At 33.4% G+C, this 21879-nt stretch overlaps 2 protein-coding genes across 2 annotated transcripts in view; one reads left to right on the top strand and one right to left on the bottom strand.

Moving 5' to 3' along the window:
* LOC100375452 (uncharacterized) overlaps positions 1 to 1072 on the bottom strand; it is a 61111-nt gene extending 60039 nt beyond the window's left edge. The window contains exon 1 of the mRNA XM_085500599.1: positions 850 to 1072. The gene's annotated coding sequence lies outside the window, so the exon portion shown is untranslated. The remainder of the gene's footprint in view (positions 1 to 849) is intronic.
* A 157-nt stretch (positions 1073 to 1229) lies between these two features.
* Positions 1230 to 8216, top strand: LOC100370231 (U6 snRNA phosphodiesterase 1-like). Its single transcript, XM_002739001.4, has 6 exons — positions 1230 to 1599; positions 2273 to 2412; positions 4379 to 4613; positions 6240 to 6345; positions 6538 to 6621; positions 7902 to 8216. Exons 1-6 carry the CDS (start codon positions 1424 to 1426, stop codon positions 8007 to 8009), a joined length of 849 nt encoding a protein of 282 aa, XP_002739047.1. The 5' UTR covers positions 1230 to 1423; the 3' UTR covers positions 8010 to 8216.
* Positions 8217 to 21879: the final 13663 nt, after the last annotated feature.

Genomic DNA, 21879 nt, shown 5'->3' with positions numbered 1-21879 from the left:
TCTTGTGTGAGATTTGTTATCATAATCATTGATTTTCCCATATATAAATCATGAGTAGGAGTTTTGACCTGGGTGTGACATGCACTAATAACCACCGTTGATTCCATGAATACCACAATCATATCACCAAACCAATAACATTATATCTTATGTAATATCTCAATTCATACCCGGCCTACGAAACAGGCAAAAGTCGCAATCTTTGTGCATATGAAACCCATATCTCTTATATATAAAACTGATTTTCAGGCAATCGATGCTTGCAGTTCCAAAGGAAATAGCATTTGAAATAGCCCCCCCCCCCCCCAAAAAAATGGCAGCAGTATTAGTATTTGCTTTGTTTACTGTTATATAAATAACTTGGGATATTTTTTCTCAATGATTTCCTGCAAATATATGACAAGGATTTTTATAATTTCTACAGTTTTAAGCTTTTTGAGTTTCATGGCTTTTTTTTTATTTTCAAGGCAATAAGTGAAAATAAAAGGGTAAAAATGAATGTAACGTCATGGTAGCAACCCATTTTGAGTTTTATAAAAAAAAAAAAATTCCAGCTACAGTAAAATAATTCCTAAACTTGATCGAGGACGTTACTAAGCTCACTAAGCATGGATTTTTTTTAGTTCCAGGCACCAATTACAGAAACTTCACACTTTAAAATTTTATATTTTTTTTAACACTTTTTTTTTGTAATATAGCGTAGTTCCGTCTGTGATACAACTTGGGAGGCAATTGGGCAATTTTTCCAAAGCACTGAACTGGCCGTCTACAGTGTATACACATATAGGGTGGAAATATTAAATTACAGGACCTACAACATTAAAACATTTTTTTGACGAAAATACTTACCGTTTTTGACACTGTAGTATATTGTTGCGAGCTGTAAAACTGGTGGAATGCAGGTAAGTTGTGTAGCTGTCGGAAAGAGCTCATCTGACAACAACGGTCTGTAGGTATTTAAATGACAGTGTCACTACACCACTTCCTGGAAATACAGCGGGTACCTAAATCCGAGAAAGGCGGGCGAAATCTTGAAGCGCCCTCAATAAAACTCCCTAGCCAAATAGGTTTCCGAAATGAATTCTACCCGGAATTCGGAATAATTTGAAAGTTGTATCTAGAGGTACTCAAATAAAATTAAAAATAGTTGTGTTATTCAAATAATATTGCTTATATTATATATGAGTGTATACTTTATAGAATAGTAAAATGGTATAAATCACAGTAAGCTAGGGGACGTAATAAAATTACTCCATGACCTCCTGAGCTATCGAAACAGAATTCGGTGGAAATATAAGTGGTCATCCAGGTCGTGGAATTATCAACTCGGTTAGTCGTCACAGCCGTCAGCGGTTTCATTGTGATTCTAGGAAATCTAAAGTGAAAATTGTCATCATCGTTTGTGAAATGAACGAGAATTCGAATGTCGAGCGGTGACAGCGCTCTAAGTCTGATCCATGGATATGGCAGTAGTGACAGCGATTCAGATACGGAACTCGGCGATGATAACAAAAGCCGTCGCGCGAAACGAAGATTATCAGCCGGACCAAGCTGGAAAAAAAGCGAGGGAAACAAAATGATCAAATCTGAGTCAAAGAGGTTTGCAAACTTTACATAAATCGTGAAATCATGAACAAAAACACTCTTTGCTATCACCAAATTATGCTAATATTTATTTACAAGTTCAAGAAGACAATAAAGTATTATTATGATACAAGCCAAACAACAATTTAAATTATTTTTATTGCAGTTTATACAATTTTTTTTTTAAATGTACTTTTCTAACTGAATGTACATTGAAGCCAACAAACCCAAGTTTATGTGTTATTGTTATATAAATACACTTAGGTCGAATCAAAATATAAATAAAACATCCAAATAAAAAAAAAAATGATTTGATGGCAATTCTAAAATAATAAAAAAAATTAACAAACCCTCAGACATCACAAACTATGGACTGGCTTTAAAGGGCGATGGTTGTCGTGCCGCGTCCTGTTCGATATGGGGCTCATAGCGACGTATACAACGCATGTAAAATACTTTGTTTGTTTACATGAAATTCGAACACGCGTTGCGCGACAACCAAAGCTGATCCAACAGTTACATTCTGGAATTATAATCAATTTTACAGTCAACAGTTAAGTGTGATAGCTTTCAATAACATGCCTAGGTTCTAGAGTAGAGGTCTAATTGCCAACCTTGTAGAGGTCATAGTTTCTCCTTTAGGATTTTTACTTTATTTTCAACTGACAATTTCTTTTTGTTTTTGTAGATTAGAATTACCAGACGGCATTGCTGGTTTGTTTACAGATAAACAAAGTAAGTGGGTGGATGATAAACACAAACATGAAGGAAGGAGTCGGTCCTTTGAACATCAGGCTGGAAACTGGGCTACATTTGTACACATTCCAGGTATGTGACTGTCTGGGTAAAGAATGACACACTGTTCATTATTTTTATAAATCAATAAAATAAACCATATGTAGGTTTTAAAATAGTTTAAGTACCGGAAAATTATATTCTGCATAGGTATGTCTCTAATGGAAGCTTTTTGGTTCATTTAGTGTACTTTATAAGACTACATCCCTCAAAACCTAATATTAAAATATAATAATGTAAATAATCCAAGTTTTCATGCTTTCCTCGTAACAGCATACTCAGTATTTGCTACTTTCACACAACAGCATTTTATCGAAGCCAGCAAAAATGGCTGTGTATACATGTTCGACTCGAGCCAAGTTCGGCTCCAATAAACCCTCAGGTTGAACTCTGATAGGGTTGAGCCCCAACAAGGCCCAACCTAATAACCTTATCTAAGTGATCATTTACTCATATCATTATCATTGTCTCTTCATGCTCTGATAATTGTTTCATTATATTTTCCTGGAAACTATTATCATCTTTTTCATTGTTTAGTGTTGCATAATATTCCATCCATTTAGTTGCAGAAATTGGATTATCACTATTTTGATCCGTATTTTTCATATGATTAATACCGTAAAATCTGTATTAGAAGCCGCATCCCTAATAGAAGTCGCACACATTCTTTATGAATAATTTAAAACCAAAAATTCATCATTTCTCATATGTGTAGATGCTCTATTGTACCATTTTAATAGAAGCTGCGGTTTCTAATACAGATTTTACAGTAGTTTTCCAAAATTCTTTTGTATTTCCTTGTTGAAGAGTCCTGCATTTATTAAAATAATTTGCTTGGATTTGGTTTTTCTTTTGTTTTATTAGTTTTTTTTTTCTTTTTAGAATAAAAAGATTGTCTTAGTTGTATATCAAATGAAAATTTATTTATCAACTCTTTAACAAAGAAAACATACATATATGTTTAATCAAACATAAATGTCTTTCTCGCACTTTTGACTGACTGGCAAATAATAGAACTGTTGAATTCAGAGACTGAATGACTCTGCTGTACATGTAGTATGTCTCAATATTAATTCATTTTGTGATTTGAATATCAGCAAGATTCAAATTTTAAACATGTTACAGTTTCATCCGTGCAATTAAATCAAATATAACAATGACTGTTCAGTCACAGACACAATATTGAATACTAGTAAGATATACTGAAATTAGAAATATTGTGAAAATCTCATTTTAAATTACGTGTGCAAATTTGAGTAAAATACTTACGAAAAAAATAACCAGGAAAATACATGTTATGTTAAAAAAAAAAAGTATGCTAATTTATGCAAATTATTTCTTTGTTTAAATGAAACCCTGTTGAGCACCTATATTCATATCCAATAGGTGATTTTCCGAACAATTGCGAGATCTCGCGAGATGCATGAAAGACGCGCGTCGAACGTCTGCCGCAAAAATCGAACGATTTGATTTTGAACTAGAATTTCTTTATTTCGCAGCTTACATTGACCGGCCAATCTTCGACAGAGGAATATTGCTTCCGAATACCCTACCCTCACTTAATCGAAATTGCCTATCATCAAATGTGGACAGCACATTATTAAGCATGGAAATGTCCCCCGAAATACTTTCGCGTTTGTCAAATCCCACGCGATGTTTGACGCGACTACGACGCTATGACCTTTGTTTGTCCTGTTTTTACGTTCGATTTCACGCATAACGCGTGATTCTCGCAGTGAACGGAAAATGGTCTATTATTAACTTTTTCACAAATTCAGAAAATAGCCCTGTTTATAGTCTGCGCTTTTGTCTGGGGCAAAAATATCCAAATTTATTGTCAATGAGTGAAAACTGAAATTGACTCAAATTTTGTCTGTTGGCTTCAAAACTTGGGTTCATTTCCAGAAATATTGAAGAATATAAGAACATGAGACATGAGGATATCAAGCTAACAATGGACATATTCTGTAATGTTGTGTCTGTGTTTTTTTCCTGATAGTTCCACCTAGTGATGATTTTTATGACTTGTGTACCGCTCTTGTCCACGCATTACCAACCGACATACCCATGAAACTAATGGATGACTTCCATGTCAGTTTATCAAGGACTGTTGTTCTTCAACATCATTGGATCAATTCGTTTATTGAAGCTTTAAGACAATGTTTTATCGACTGTTCCTCATTCACATTGGTACTTGAAACATTAGAGTTTTATACAAACGATGAAAAGACCAGGTGAGTTTGTTAGTGATTAAATAAACCATGTGCACATTGTGATTGGTGGGAGGAAGGATAAATATGGTTATTAATCCCTGTTTGGATGCAGTCCGAAAATGGGGACTTATGGATTGACCTTTGTGCATCGGAGCATCTGTGTGTCCATGCAAATGGCTGAATGGTGGCTATTTTTGTGCTAAAAAATCATCAACATTATTCCTGACTTTCCGGAACTGGTTCTGTATGGATGAATTTCGTTCAAACATGGTACATACATCAGACATTATAGAAGCTTGATGCACGTCATTTTGTTTTTCAGATTAGATTAAAGATGACCAACTGGCAGCCATTTTGTTTTAATGAATGCGGTTCTAGTGCTAAGGGTATATCTCTGATATGTTTGACTGATGTTCAAATTTTATATATTCATTATACATCATGTCATAGTTATACAGATATATTGGTTTGACGATCCCATTCAAAATGGCCGACCGGTGGTCAATTTGTTTTAATTAATGCTGTTCCAGACAATATTTCTGAATATGAACAAGTACTTGTACTTGTACTACTGTAAAATAAAATAAAATCCAGTGGATAACCATTTTTCCTATATTTTACATTTAACTTGTCAAAAATCAGTAAAAATACATACAAAACACTCAAAAAGTTTTTTCAGGGAAAATTTATTCCAGCTAAAATTCTACAGTGTATACACAAAACTATATAACTTAGATTTGATAACTAACGGGGACTGTGCCATGCATGTCTTGTTGATTATGTGCAGCGGTGACATGGTGTTTTGTGATGTGGAGATTAAAAGAGTAAACAATGTGCAGCCAGCTGATTTACACTTCAATCCTTATCTGGTCAAGTCTATGTAAAAGTACATAGGACTGGCAGGATGAGGATTAAAGAACCTGAAAATTAAAAAATTCAATGAAAACAACGTCCATATAAAGACCACCTGAATATACGGACCATTTTAATGAAGTCCCTTGGGTTGTCGCTATTATCACGTTTGACTGTAACCACGGCAGCAGCTAACAATGCCAGTATTTTATCTTAGCATGTGATTAATTAGTTCTTGTCACTGCATACGCACATGCAAAAACATAATCAGGACTTGAAATTAGCAGCAGCCAAAAGTACACAGGCTGTTTATAGATAGCATTTGAATGTACCTATATGAGGTACAACAATTATACTCCATGATATACTTGTCAATCAAATTTATGTTTTCAAAACCGCCCAATGGTTTTTGCAGCTGTGACAGGAAGAAAATGCCAAGTTTTCAACCTAGTAGTAGTATTGCAGAGCAAATTGATTATGCAGTAAACTTTTGAAAAAAAATGACAAAATAAAATAACAATGCTGCGTTTGGCCATGGGTTCCTTCTCACAATATATTTATAATTAATTATTATATATTGTTAGAACACCATAATCCCCCCCCACCAACTTTTTAGCAACATTTTCATGTTCTCCTCTATAATTTCTTAATAATTTTAATTTTCAATTCAATAAACATAATTCAGGTTTCTTTTCTGAAAGGTGACCAATCTCATTGCATATTTTGTTTTGAGCTGTCTCTTAATTTCATAAGTGGCCAGCTGTCATATTTACGGATCACTATAATTTTTCTCAGGTCATTTTTGGGTTTGAAAGTTTCTATTGGGCATGATTATTTGCTGGAATTAGTTAAACTGGTCGATGAGTGTCTCTTGGAATTTAGATTACCAATATTTTATGAGGTAAGTTGGTGCAATTATTTCACACATTTTTAGGAATTACGTATATAAACTATGATAATTTGGGACGAAATGGACATAATTTTCAAAGCGTCAAAGTTCAATGGGTTAATCCCAGAAGTCTTTAACTTGTAGTTGAAAAATACTGAAAGTGTTTGTTGTTTTATTCTGTCTTTGTTTTTCTGTTTCATACAGAAACCGTCATTCCATGTTAGCATCGCATGGTGCCTCGGCAACATGAGGGCAAAGGTCACAAAGGATCTCACTAACGACTTAAAGGTAATATTGACCATCACTTTTCTTTGAAATTGAGGATGTCTACCGAATATTACAGCGAAATAGGCATGTGTTATAAATTATATTGGTTTTGGAATTGCCTGAGTCATAAATTCTGTGGAAGTGTTCACTGAGATTTGTTTCAGTTTAAATCAGGTTGGTCAGCATGATTTTATAAACCTCATCACAGTTACCAATGATTGGAATTTACAGAGGGCAAAGGTCATATCTAGGTTGTAAAAAAAAAAAAAAAAAAAAAAAAAAAAAACTGTGCCAAGGCGATCTTCCTGTCCATATGTAAGAGAGTACATGTTTGCATAATTGGAATAATGTAGTTGTATTACGTTGATTTGTGTGAAGCACACAATGGATGTCTTTGTGTTTACCCTGTCTGTATGTATGTATGTATGTATGCTTGTATGTTCCACCATTACCGTATATGAAGAACCATTTTAATGAAGCTCAGAACATAACCCCCGGTACTTGCTATAGGACAATCCATGAACCTGATTACCGATATTTTGGATTTAAAATCCATGCATATTAATAATAACCCAATTTGCATAATAAACAATCGATTTTCTGCTTTTCTCAAGTACTAATCATCATATTTTAAATGAACTGAATTCATAAATGCTACAGGGACAATACACAGACCTGAGCAGTTTTGAATTGAATCTATTGATTACCTAACTGCCATAGAAATTCAAAATTTGTTGGTTTTTCCACTGAAATCTATGAATTATGGTACATAAATACTCAAAACCATTGTGACAACCTAATTAGTTTAGGGTTTAAATGCACATCCATATTAATTACCTAATATGCATATTAATTTTTGTTTCAGCTTTTTGATTTTTTAAAAATTAATCATCACATTCTAATAAAACTTGGTACATATGTGCCACGGGGCAATTCACAGCCCTGATTAGTTTGGGGGTTGAAATCCATGCATCCCTAGTGTTCATATTACCTAGTGTTCATATTACCTAGTGTTTATGTTACCTAGTGTTCATATTACCTAGTGTTTATTTTACCGTACCATTTGTAGCCATCGATAATTTGCCTGAGGAACAACAAAAGTTATAATTACACCACATAATTCATGTCATCTGTTTTTCTCACCTCTTAACTTACAAGACATGGTATGCAAACTAATTTTATCCCTTTTAGAGAATAAAGTCAAAAACATTTGCTTGTTGTTCACACAATTGAGTGTGCCCTCTCTGGGCGTAAATGGTATTTGAATTTGAACATGTAAATTTTTCTATCTTCATTTTCAGAGACTGTTTGATGATTTTATTGACCAGAATCCCGCCATTGACAGAGTGGAAGTGAAAGAAATTCAATGTAATAGTGGAAATAAGCACTTTTCATTTCCATTGAGTTGACCAGATTCACCCAATTCTTTATTTCATATAAATTAATGTTTAATCTAGTTACATTACTTTTCCAGTATACACACAAGAATTCACTACCACAGCTTGAAAAAAAAAAATTATCCTTCATTAATATTTTAATATGTTGCACCCTATCGTTTCTGTGGACATGTATGGACAGATTTAATTCTAACAAATAAAATGCTGTTGGTCTAGTGATACTGTGTGCAAGTTTTATTTCTGTGATTTATTTTGTATTCGCTACAGGTTAGTCTTAGAGTTTCCATACTTTAACAAAGTAATAACTGCAAATTTGCAGCCCTATTGCAGAAGAACGATGGCTAATGACCTGTAGAAATCGCGCCTGATTCATGTACATATCATAGTAAACTACATGTTGCTTTCAAACACAAACTACCAGCTCAGTAGAGTGACCTTGCATTCACAGTTCATTTATCTGAAAGTGGTTGGTTCAATAACCATTGCGGAAGAACGGTGGCCAATAACTTGTAGAAACTGATTCCTGATTCATGTACATATCATTGTAAACTACATGCTCAGTGGAGTGAAGTCCTAACTACATTGTAGGTTCATTTTATGTGAGATTAACACAATGTTAGTTCATATGAGGTTTTGTACTGAGTAGTTTGCTCGTTGTATATAACTGTAGCAGCTTACGATCCTTGTAATCAAAACCACAACTGTGGGTTTAATAGACAATATCAATGGGTCACATAACCAAGAGAAGTACAAGTATATTTTTTTTCCCATTTCAAGTAATTATAGGTGACGAGGGGTGTGTTTGAAGACAATTTTATCCACTGAGCTGATGTCTTCATCAACTTTAGTTCAAAATCTAATTATGCTACTTGAATGAAAATGTTATCATATTATTAATAGTGCATACACTTATTTCAGATGTCACTTCTGTCATATTTCAATTATTGAACATACAATAAATTTTTTTGTATTTATGTGACTTCAATTTTAATAGAACAAATTTGGTAATTTTCTTTATTTTATGCAAGTGGTACTTTATTAGTCCCTGATCAAGTGAATTTTGAAACAGGGCCTTATAATTCGGTGTCCATTATCCATCCATCCATCCAGAGTCATATTTCAGAACCCCTGTGGACTAAATCTGTTCACTCTTTGCATGTGCCTAGTACTTTATCTGACCATACTACTATATCTCCAAGGCTTTTTGACCATTTTTATTAGCTCCACTGTCGACTTTGTCGAGCGGAGCTTATCATATGAGTGATTGTCCGTCGCCGTCGTCCGTCGTCGTCGTCCGTGTCAATGTTTTACTTTTTTGACTTCTTCTTGAAAACTACAAGCCTAAATGCTTTGATACTTGGTATATATGTACCTTGGGTAGACCTCTCTTAGGTTTGTTCATTTCATGTTGATATCTTTAATTCTATAATTTTGGTGAATATTTTTGTCATTTTTGGTAAAAACTGATATTTTCGACTTCTTGTTAAAAACCGCAAGTGCAATTGCTTTGATATTACATCTATAGGTACTACATGTGGTCCTCTCTCAGATTTGTTAATTTTGTAATGATATCTTTAATTCTTTAATTTTGGTGAATATTTTTGTCATTTTTGGTAAAAACTGATATTTTCGACTTCTTGATAAAAACCGCAAGTCCAATTGCTTTGATACTACATATATAGGTACTACATGTGGACCTCTCTCAGATTTGTTCATTTCGTGATGATATCTTCAATTCTCTAATTTTGGTGAATATTTTTGTCATTTTTGGTAAAAACTGATATTTTCGACTTCTTGTTAAAAACCGCAAGTGCAATTGCTTTGATATTACATCTATAGGTACTACATGTGTACCTCTCTCAGATTTGTTCATTTTGTAATGATATCTTTAATTCTCTAATTTTGGTGAATATTTTTGTCATTTTTGGTAAAAACTGATATTTTCGACTTCTTGTTAAAAACCGCAAGTGCAATTGCTTTGATATTACTTATATAGGTACTACATGTGGACCTCTCTCAGATTTGTTCATTTTGTAATGATATCTTTAATTCTCTAATTTTGGTGAATATTTTTGTCATTTTTGGTAAAAACTGATATTTTCGACTTCTTGTTAAAAACCGCAAGTGCAAATGCTTTGATATTACATATATAGGTACTACATGTGGACCTCTCTCAGATTTGTTCATTTTGTAATGATATCTTTAATTCTCTAATTTTGGTGAATATTTTTGTCATTTTTTGGTGAAAAGTGATATTTTCGACTTCTTGTTAAAAACTGTAAGTCCGATTGCTTTGATATTGCATATATAGGTACTACATGTGGACCTCTCTCAGATTTGTTCGTTTTGTGATGATATCTTCAATTCTCTAATTAATTTATTTTGGTGAATATTTTTGTAATTTTTGGTAAAAAGTGATATTTTCGACTTCTTGTTAAAAACTGTAAGTCCGATTGCTTTGATACTATTCATATTGTTCATTTTCTAATGATGTCTTCACTTCTTTAATTGAAATGTGCATTGCTAACAGCGGAGCTATCTTTCATATTTGGCACAGTTTGTTGTATAATCAGGTCAAATTTGGCTGACTGGCATTCATCTTGTTTTTTTGAAAAATGTAGTTTCTTTGAAATGATTTGTCGGTTTTTGTTCCAATTTGATACAAACACTACTAGTATATATGTTGAGATACATGTCCTTGGTGATTTGTTTCGTGTTCGAATCCAAAATGACCAACTGGGAGCCATCTTTTTTTTTTTGAAAATATATCATTGACATGTTTTGTTTTGTTTTTCAAATTATACATGTTAGAATACATGTCCATGACAATTAGTTTCACAATCTGATCAAACATGGTGAACTGCCTGTAATCTTGCTTTTTGACTATACTACTACCGGTTTGTACATGAGCTCAGACAAAGGAAATAGCACATCCTGTTTAATTTCTGGCTATATATTTAGATTTTGGAAGAGTAATTTAATACATCTAATTTTTGTTGATACTAGACCAGCCATTTATTCACTCACAATTACTAATTCTGCTTTTGATTCGTAACTTTATTTTGGCATGAATAATTCCAACGAGGACTATGTCATTACCAATGACTTCTATTAATTAAAAGGAATAGAAAGTGGAATTCAAAACTACATTTGACCATCCTTCTTGTCTAATTTTTTTTATGTTATGCATGTCCTTTCCTGAAACTCCTAGAGAATTCGATAATATTTTCGTGAAGAATTACAAATTATGGACATTCATATTTGAATGTTAACTGAACGTTCCATGATGATATCTCGGAACAGATTGTATTTGATTCATTCTCCGGTAAAATATATTTGTATGGTGTTAATTGTAGTTCAAAACCCAGAGTATGCACAACAAAGCTAAGAAGAAAAAGTACTTTCACGGAGAGGCCTTTTTCATAAACTCATGACTATTCAGAAACTGCATTTATCTTAGGGGTCAAATGATTTTTTTCTTTTTTTTTTCTTTTTTGCATTCAAGTTTCCAACAATGTTGACACTGTTTATTGAAGGAATTCTATATTGCTGTATTTGGCAATAATACTGATTCTAGGTTTGTCTTTTCATTTGGTGACTTCCCAATAAATCTGTAATCAGGTTTTCAGCATAATTTCTTTCACAATTTGGATAGTTTGGTCAAACATTTTAAACAAATTATCATGAACATTTTAAAAAACACTTCAGAATATTCTGAACATTTCAAAACACAGCCATAAAATAAAAAAAAAACATTTGCATGCGCCACCAACGACAAAACTATCAAATTGAATTATTCCTTCGGAAGGTCGGTTGTGGGCGTACCTCTCCATGTCTGCAATATAACTTTGTATTCGTCTCAGTCAATCATGGTCGAGACATCGTTTCAGCGAAAATCTCGTTGCTGTTTCAAACAACAGATGGAACGCAGAAAAAACATCGTTTTCAGTCACGATAAAAAGGGACAGGACGACGATGGCAATGATTTGCTCAAGCCATCCAAAGACTATATAGTCTTTGAGCTATCCAAGATGACAGGTAAACATTAAATGTCACACGAGTACGGGAATCGTCTGGATAGAAGTTATTTAAAGTTTCGATTAGTTTTTAGTCGTCTGTAATCTGCCATTTACTTTGATCGATCGGCGGTGTGATATTTATTTTGTATAGACTTCACTATTTAGAGAAAGGGGGGGACGGTTGATGAAGTGCTATGATATTATACTAACGCTCAAATTTATTGATCGTTTTAAGTATTATTAACACACAGTAAATAATTCTTTTTGGTAAGAAATAAGGCCATTGATTGTAAATGTAAAAATAATGAAGTTCTGGTTTTGAATGATAAATATGCCACAAAACCGAAATAGACAAAGATAGAATTAAAGGACTAGACATTGTCAAAATCACGATGGAAAACTGTGTGAACGAATCTTAAGCGTAGTATTAATGATTCTAAAAACCCAGAACTGTTACAGCGAAATAGTTAGGTACGTAATTAAACAACTTGCAGTACAGGAAAAAAATAAAAATGAGAAAATAAATCCATGCCAAATTAGACTGAATTCAAAAATAAATTAAACTTTTGATACAAAATACAAAACAAAGAATTTCTGTAACTAGATCATAATTTAGCCATTTAAAAAGAAAGACATACCAACCAAAACGTTGTTGGAAAATGAGATGTGTGGACATTGTTCATTGTACGACGTAGAAGATGAAATACAATTGTGTAACTACATAGAATGTGCATTTCAAGTGAATAATGTTGCTGAATTGTTCGAGTTTTGGAGATCGAGGTACACAAATGACCACGCCCACTTTTGTGCAACCTTGCCCAAATTGTAACTCGATGTTCAATTAACAGTTAACAGGATTTCGAGTTACTAGCAACACATATTATTGTTTTTGTGGAACGTCCACATTTAGTAACTCAGTTAACCGAGTTTCAGGAAACATAGATTTGTTGTTTTGTTTAACGTATATATTAACTCGAATGTCGTTCTAATGAATATACTATATTTATTTAGTACGTCCATGATTTATTGAAGTAAAAAGCACAAAATCCTAGAAGAAGCAATACTTTGAAATGTCATCCCACGAGTTGGTGTTTGCACAGAAGACACAGACACAGTTCCATTTATATCCTGTCTATAACGCTGGTGATACAGAACGTGTCAAATTGTGTCGTATTCAGAACTTGGCAGAAACAAGCTCTGTGTGTTTAGTTGAGTATTGCATACAAATAGCATTCAAATGATGTCACTAAGCATCAAAAGTTGATTCAGATGAAAAATAATTAAACAAAATCTAAAATAGCAACATATATATTGATGACTGTTTTGTCAATGGTTTTGGAAAGGCAACATACACTTCATGAATTCCCAGCGAAGTAATTGCAGTTTGTCATTATCATTCGCACGCAATGACCACATTCGATTTCTTTACATCATGCTAGTTTTGCTGAGACCTTGTAATCATCACAAACACTATATATGTGCAAAGAACTTGAGTTTATATAGTTTTTGGCTTGATGTGTTTTTTGGCCGGAGAGCAGTAAGAGTAAGTATTATTTGATAAAGCAATGATGATTTCCACCAGAAATGTTCACAGTTTTATAATATTTGAAATCTCCTTTTATTTGCGGGATGTTGTGATAATTATAGTAGTACCAATAAGCCATTCTCCAAATATCAGTAGTCTAGACAAAATATACTGACAAAATCGCTGGAGGCGGAACATCACAAACCCCCACAAGGGAGTCAGACCAGGTGCACGTGTAGGGTAAGCATCTGCTGCTGGCATGCCACACCCGCCGTGATGTTTTAAAGTCATAACAGGGGAAAATGTCAAATCAAGTTTTTATGGACAAACACTCACACCAAGCCACAATGACAAATTAAACACGATCACATACATCAATCAACAAACAAATCTGCAATCATGTTACAGACAGAAATCCCATAGGAAGCCACCAAATCATGATGGTGACCAAACAACTTCTTAAATGCACGTTTAAGTCGAGGAATCACAAACCATTGGCTTATCAACTTGGCAGTTAATAGCCGAGATCTGGTACCTAAAACCTAGAACATGCCCCGAGTAACGCACAAACTGTGAAATATAAACTCCATACGCTGGTGATGTAGGAATATTGCTATCGATATATGGAAAGTTCACAATAGCAACATTAACATCGTCACGCTTGTCATACATCCTAGTATGCAGTTTTCCACTGCAGTCAAATTCGAGTAGTAGATCAAGATATGAAGCAGAATTCAGTGTGTCAGTAGTATCCTTAATTTAAAGTTCATTAGGATAAATACATGTAATTAACTACTGAACTGGGGGTTGTTTAGTGACAGAACATCATCAATATAACAAAATGTGAAACGAGCCAGTTTCTTGGCTCCATTTTGCATTAAACCTTCAATGAATTCCGCTTCATAAGAATACAAAAACAAATCGGAAAGCAAAGGGCGCAATTAGTGCCTATAGGAATACCAACAGTTTGCTGAAAGACTTGCCCACCACAAAGATCAAATATGTTGTCAATGAGAAAATTAATCATTTTCACTAAATCGTCTTCACTATACTTCTGTCTTGAATCTGTGTGATTTTGCAGCTATATAATTTCTTTCAATGATGTTTATTTTGAGTTGAAATTCAAGAGCAAAACAAACAATACCTTCGATATTAAGAAAAGATTTTAAACTATTCATAACATAATTATTCCCTTAATCGTTATGGAAGTGTGAGACAAAAGTTGAGTAGTTATATTAACAATTTGTTTTTTTTTCGGCAGTGTATTTTAAAACTTAAATTGAATTATTGCATGACTGTCTACTATTAACCAACTAATATACACAATATGTCTGTTATAAAGATGGTGAATATGGGAGTAAAATATAATACTGAAAATATTTACAAGAATAAAATTGTCATAAATACACATGTTATTTGCATTAAGCTTAAAATGACCATGAACTTTGGTCGTAATTTCGAAGCACTCAACATACTCAATTTGAACTCTATGTAAATAGGTCTTTGGAAGATGAGCAAATAAATATATAAATGTACTCACATAATATGTGTTCTAAAAGATACCTGTTTGGATGAATTAGTAATGTGCGACAAAGGAAGTTATGGGTCCTTTGTTACATATACAATGCTATGCGTGTTTATATCAAATTCGAATCACATTGCACAACAACTGCGTTGCTTTGAGTGGAAGTTAACTTAGAGGATTTTCCGTACAATTGCGAGATCTCGCGAGATGCATGAAAGACGCGCGTCGAACGTCTGCCGCAAAAATTGAACGATTTGATTTTGAACTAGAGTTTCTTTATTTCGTAGCTCACATCGACCGGCCGATCTTCGACAGAGGAATATTGCTTCCGAATACCCTTACTTAATCGAAATTGCCTATCATCAAATGTGTACAGCACATTATTGACATGGAAATGTCCCCGAAATACTTTCGCGTTTGTCGAATCCTACGCGATGTTTGACGCGACTACGACGCTATGACCTTTGTTTGTCCTGTTTTTACGTTCGATTTCACGCATAACGCGGGATTCTCGCAGTGAACGGAAAATGGTCTATTTTCAATCCTGTAAATGCTTAGTAAAATTAGTTTGTGTTTTATCCTTCAGTACAGTTATTTTCTTAAACCAGTTTCGTTATTTCACGATAAAACCACATAATATTCACATGTAATTGAGAGAAGTCCTGTTATGCTTTTGTTAAACATGTGCTTACATTAGCATTTCATCGTGTCTTAATCGTTCTTGTAATACGTGGCAGTATAAATTTTAAATTGCATTACTTAATAAAACACCGATGAATAAAAACGTGAATATGTTACAATAAAAATATATATTCTTAAAATGCATACAATAAAATGCATACAATTTGTAAAGCGATGTATTGTCCCCATTGTGTTATAAAACATTTCAACATTATCGTCTTAGTTTATGTCGTATCAGCTGATACACTAAATCAATAGCTTCACAAACAGTAACCATGATTACACCAATATACAGCCCCAGTGTACCTCCAATGTCACTGAATAATTTGAAAACCTAATAAAGAAAAACAGTTTGTGAGTGTCTGTGTACACAGAAGGGTGATCTGTTATGTATACGAGTGAATGGGGTTTACAATCATAATAGTTTATAGGAAACGGTTATACCTAGACTGGCAAAGTCGGGACTTCTTTTTTGTTTAAAAAAATAATCGTCAGCTTAGCCTTTTTAGCGTGATCGCGAAATCTGGCGTGACCTTTCGCGGTCACGTTAGTTTTCGCGATCGCCCTAAAAGGACTAAAAACAATTACTTATTTCTTTTTGTAAAACAAAAAGGAAGTCCCGACTTTGCCAGTCTAGGTTATGCCATACAAATATAATATATCAAATGTAATACCAATAATTATCATCTAAGAAAAAAAAAGTATATTTACCCCGTATGCTGGATATTCGGATACTTGTTCGTAGTTTAATTCCTCAAAGTAAATTTCCAAACTTGCAAGATTCTCACTAAAATACAACATAGGTCGTGATTAATCGCCATATGCATTTGCTCTATTGGGGGAATACCTCTCGTGGGACACATGAATCTAAACATTGCATTGTACCATTAAAATATGGCTTGGTTTGACAATAGACATGACTATGTCATTTAAGCGCATGCGTACAGAGTGTGAATCAGGCAACTGTTATTTCTATTTGTTAAATGTTCAAAATTAAAAATATTCCAAATAAATTAATAATTTATAAGTTATATTGTGTTTTTACAGACAATCCGATCAAGAGTGCATGACAGCAGAACAAACAGCAGAAAATAATGTATGTATAATATACATAATGGCCTTAAACCAGGAACAACAGCTAAAACATTTTCAAATATGGAATGCATAATGTTGCATAATTGGTATGTTAGTTGTACATGCTTATTCTACATGCTTATTCTACATGTTTACCTGATGGACTTTTCGTCATTCAGATTTCTTGCTTTGTCATTCTCCGAATGTATGGTACGTAGTAAATGAGCCTGGTGATATAAATAACAATAAAATTATTATTCACACAGTAACAAGGGGTTTACTAATCACTATAGTGAATTTCAACAGAAATCGTACAAAAACACATTGTCATTTCCAACAATAGTCTCAAAACGTAATATCTTCAGTACTCCTATTTTTCAGTTTGAAACACGCGCGGATTTAGGGGGAGGCGCGCCAGGCGCATAAAAAAAAATTGACAAATCAATTGACAAACCCAGTCCACCGGAGGTGCACCTTCGGTCACGTCAATAGGAGCGCGCCCCCTTACCGAATTTCTGGATCCGCCAGTGTGAATAGTTTCAGTTGCCTGTTTTGTAATCCAGAAATCTAATGGGAACCATTTTCCCCATTAGCACGATGTGAAGATAATCATTATAAAATTGAAACTGATATTAAACTTTGTTCTGATCTTATTTACTATTATTTATATGATCATACAATATACTGACACCACTCTCATTCCAACTGTTACAATAAACCCAATTACGGCCTATCGCAACAGCTGTTGCTGTTGGCAATATGTAGTATCCAATTTATTAATATATCAAATCAATATTCATATCAGAAATAAACAAAATATTCATATCAACATTAACTGACATTTACAATCAATCGTCTGAAATATGAGTGTATGTTTAATATACTCTAACCTTAAAATTATCCGATTCCCCCTCCCCCTCCTCTATCAGTTGAGTCATCCATCAATCCTATCTTTAACTTAGCGTAAACAAGATTATCACAAACTATATTGGATGCTATATTGTGAAAATAATCCTTGCAAAAAAACTTAAAATTATCCTTCATTAATATTTTAATATGTTGCACCCTATCGTTTCTGTGGACATGTATGGACAGATTTAATTCTAACAAATAAAATGCTGTTGGTCTAGTGATACTGTGTGCAAGTTTTATTTCTGTGATTTATTTTGTATTCGCTACAGGTTAGTCTTAGAGTTTCCATACTTTAACAAAGTAATAACTGCAAATTTGCAGCCCTATTGCAGAAGAACGATGGCTAATGACCTGTAGAAATCGCGCCTGATTCATGTACATATCATAGTAAACTACATGTTGCTTTCAAACACAAACTACCAGCTCAGTAGAGTGACCTTGCATTCACAGTTCATTTATCTGAAAGTGGTTGGTTCAATAACCATTGCGGAAGAACGGTGGCCAATAACTTGTAGAAACTGATTCCTGATTCATGTACATATCATTGTAAACTACATGCTCAGTGGAGTGAAGTCCTAACTACATTGTAGGTTCATTTTATGTGAGATTAACACAATGTTAGTTCATATGAGGTTTTGTACTGAGTAGTTTGCTCGTTGTATATAACTGTAGCAGCTTACGATCCTTGTAATCAAAACCACAACTGTGGGTTTAATAGACAATATCAATGGGTCACATAACCAAGAGAAGTACAAGTATATTTTTTTTCCCATTTCAAGTAATTATAGGTGACGAGGGGTGTGTTTGAAGACAATTTTATCCACTGAGCTGATGTCTTCATCAACTTTAGTTCAAAATCTAATTATGCTACTTGAATGAAAATGTTATCATATTATTAATAGTGCATACACTTATTTCAGATGTCACTTCTGTCATATTTCAATTATTGAACATACAATAAATTTTTTTGTATTTATGTGACTTCAATTTTAATAGAACAAATTTGGTAATTTTCTTTATTTTATGCAAGTGGTACTTTATTAGTCCCTGATCAAGTGAATTTTGAAACAGGGCCTTATAATTCGGTGTCCATTATCCATCCATCCATCCAGAGTCATATTTCAGAACCCCTGTGGACTAAATCTGTTCACTCTTTGCATGTGCCTAGTACTTTATCTGACCATACTACTATATCTCCAAGGCTTTTTGACCATTTTTATTAGCTCCACTGTCGACTTTGTCGAGCGGAGCTTATCATATGAGTGATTGTCCGTCGCCGTCGTCCGTCGTCGTCGTCCGTGTCAATGTTTTACTTTTTTGACTTCTTCTTGAAAACTACAAGCCTAAATGCTTTGATACTTGGTATATATGTACCTTGGGTAGACCTCTCTTAGGTTTGTTCATTTCATGTTGATATCTTTAATTCTATAATTTTGGTGAATATTTTTGTCATTTTTGGTAAAAACTGATATTTTCGACTTCTTGTTAAAAACCGCAAGTGCAATTGCTTTGATATTACATCTATAGGTACTACATGTGGTCCTCTCTCAGATTTGTTAATTTTGTAATGATATCTTTAATTCTTTAATTTTGGTGAATATTTTTGTCATTTTTGGTAAAAACTGATATTTTCGACTTCTTGATAAAAACCGCAAGTCCAATTGCTTTGATACTACATATATAGGTACTACATGTGGACCTCTCTCAGATTTGTTCATTTCGTGATGATATCTTCAATTCTCTAATTTTGGTGAATATTTTTGTCATTTTTGGTAAAAACTGATATTTTCGACTTCTTGTTAAAAACCGCAAGTGCAATTGCTTTGATATTACATCTATAGGTACTACATGTGTACCTCTCTCAGATTTGTTCATTTTGTAATGATATCTTTAATTCTCTAATTTTGGTGAATATTTTTGTCATTTTTGGTAAAAACTGATATTTTCGACTTCTTGTTAAAAACCGCAAGTGCAATTGCTTTGATATTACTTATATAGGTACTACATGTGGACCTCTCTCAGATTTGTTCATTTTGTAATGATATCTTTAATTCTCTAATTTTGGTGAATATTTTTGTCATTTTTGGTAAAAACTGATATTTTCGACTTCTTGTTAAAAACCGCAAGTGCAAATGCTTTGATATTACATATATAGGTACTACATGTGGACCTCTCTCAGATTTGTTCATTTTGTAATGATATCTTTAATTCTCTAATTTTGGTGAATATTTTTGTCATTTTTTGGTGAAAAGTGATATTTTCGACTTCTTGTTAAAAACTGTAAGTCCGATTGCTTTGATATTGCATATATAGGTACTACATGTGGACCTCTCTCAGATTTGTTCGTTTTGTGATGATATCTTCAATTCTCTAATTAATTTATTTTGGTGAATATTTTTGTAATTTTTGGTAAAAAGTGATATTTTCGACTTCTTGTTAAAAACTGTAAGTCCGATTGCTTTGATACTATTCATATTGTTCATTTTCTAATGATGTCTTCACTTCTTTAATTGAAATGTGCATTGCTAACAGCGGAGCTATCTTTCATATTTGGCACAGTTTGTTGTATAATCAGGTCAAATTTGGCTGACTGGCATTCATCTTGTTTTTTTGAAAAATGTAGTTTCTTTGAAATGATTTGTCGGTTTTTGTTCCAATTTGATACAAACACTACTAGTATATATGTTGAGATACATGTCCTTGGTGATTTGTTTCGTGTTCGAATCCAAAATGACCAACTGGGAGCCATCTTTTTTTTTTTGAAAATATATCATTGACATGTTTTGTTTTGTTTTTCAAATTATACATGTTAGAATACATGTCCATGACAATTAGTTTCACAATCTGATCAAACATGGTGAACTGCCTGTAATCTTGCTTTTTGACTATACTACTACCGGTTTGTACATGAGCTCAGACAAAGGAAATAGCACATCCTGTTTAATTTCTGGCTATATATTTAGATTTTGGAAGAGTAATTTAATACATCTAATTTTTGTTGATACTAGACCAGCCATTTATTCACTCACAATTACTAATTCTGCTTTTGATTCGTAACTTTATTTTGGCATGAATAATTCCAACGAGGACTATGTCATTACCAATGACTTCTATTAATTAAAAGGAATAGAAAGTGGAATTCAAAACTACATTTGACCATCCTTCTTGTCTAATTTTTTTTATGTTATGCATGTCCTTTCCTGAAACTCCTAGAGAATTCGATAATATTTTCGTGAAGAATTACAAATTATGGACATTCATATTTGAATGTTAACTGAACGTTCCATGATGATATCTCGGAACAGATTGTATTTGATTCATTCTCCGGTAAAATATATTTGTATGGTGTTAATTGTAGTTCAAAACCCAGAGTATGCACAACAAAGCTAAGAAGAAAAAGTACTTTCACGGAGAGGCCTTTTTCATAAACTCATGACTATTCAGAAACTGCATTTATCTTAGGGGTCAAATGATTTTTTTCTTTTTTTTTTCTTTTTTGCATTCAAGTTTCCAACAATGTTGACACTGTTTATTGAAGGAATTCTATATTGCTGTATTTGGCAATAATACTGATTCTAGGTTTGTCTTTTCATTTGGTGACTTCCCAATAAATCTGTAATCAGGTTTTCAGCATAATTTCTTTCACAATTTGGATAGTTTGGTCAAACATTTTAAACAAATTATCATGAACATTTTAAAAAACACTTCAGAATATTCTGAACATTTCAAAACACAGCCATAAAATAAAAAAAAAACATTTGCATGCGCCACCAACGACAAAACTATCAAATTGAATTATTCCTTCGGAAGGTCGGTTGTGGGCGTACCTCTCCATGTCTGCAATATAACTTTGTATTCGTCTCAGTCAATCATGGTCGAGACATCGTTTCAGCGAAAATCTCGTTGCTGTTTCAAACAACAGATGGAACGCAGAAAAAACATCGTTTTCAGTCACGATAAAAAGGGACAGGACGACGATGGCAATGATTTGCTCAAGCCATCCAAAGACTATATAGTCTTTGAGCTATCCAAGATGACAGGTAAACATTAAATGTCACACGAGTACGGGAATCGTCTGGATAGAAGTTATTTAAAGTTTCGATTAGTTTTTAGTCGTCTGTAATCTGCCATTTACTTTGATCGATC

This window comes from Saccoglossus kowalevskii, chromosome 6 (assembly GCF_978046115.1).
Source record: "Saccoglossus kowalevskii chromosome 6, keSacKowa6.1, whole genome shotgun sequence".
NCBI classification, from domain to species: domain Eukaryota; kingdom Metazoa; phylum Hemichordata; class Enteropneusta; family Harrimaniidae; genus Saccoglossus; species Saccoglossus kowalevskii.
This window is presented reverse-complemented; position numbering and strand designations above follow the sequence as displayed.

Excerpts from the sequence above, each read along its gene's own strand:
- LOC100370231 (XM_002739001.4), top strand. The coding sequence starts at position 1,424 with ATGTCGAGCGGTGACAGCGCTCTAAGTCTGATCCATGGATATGGCAGT. Across the intron at positions 1,600-2,272 it reads ATCAAATCTGAGTCAAAGAG|ATTAGAATTACCAGACGGCA; the intron begins GTTTGCAAACTT and ends TTGTTTTTGTAG. Across the intron at positions 2,413-4,378 it reads TACATTTGTACACATTCCAG|TTCCACCTAGTGATGATTTT; the intron begins GTATGTGACTGT and ends TTTTCCTGATAG.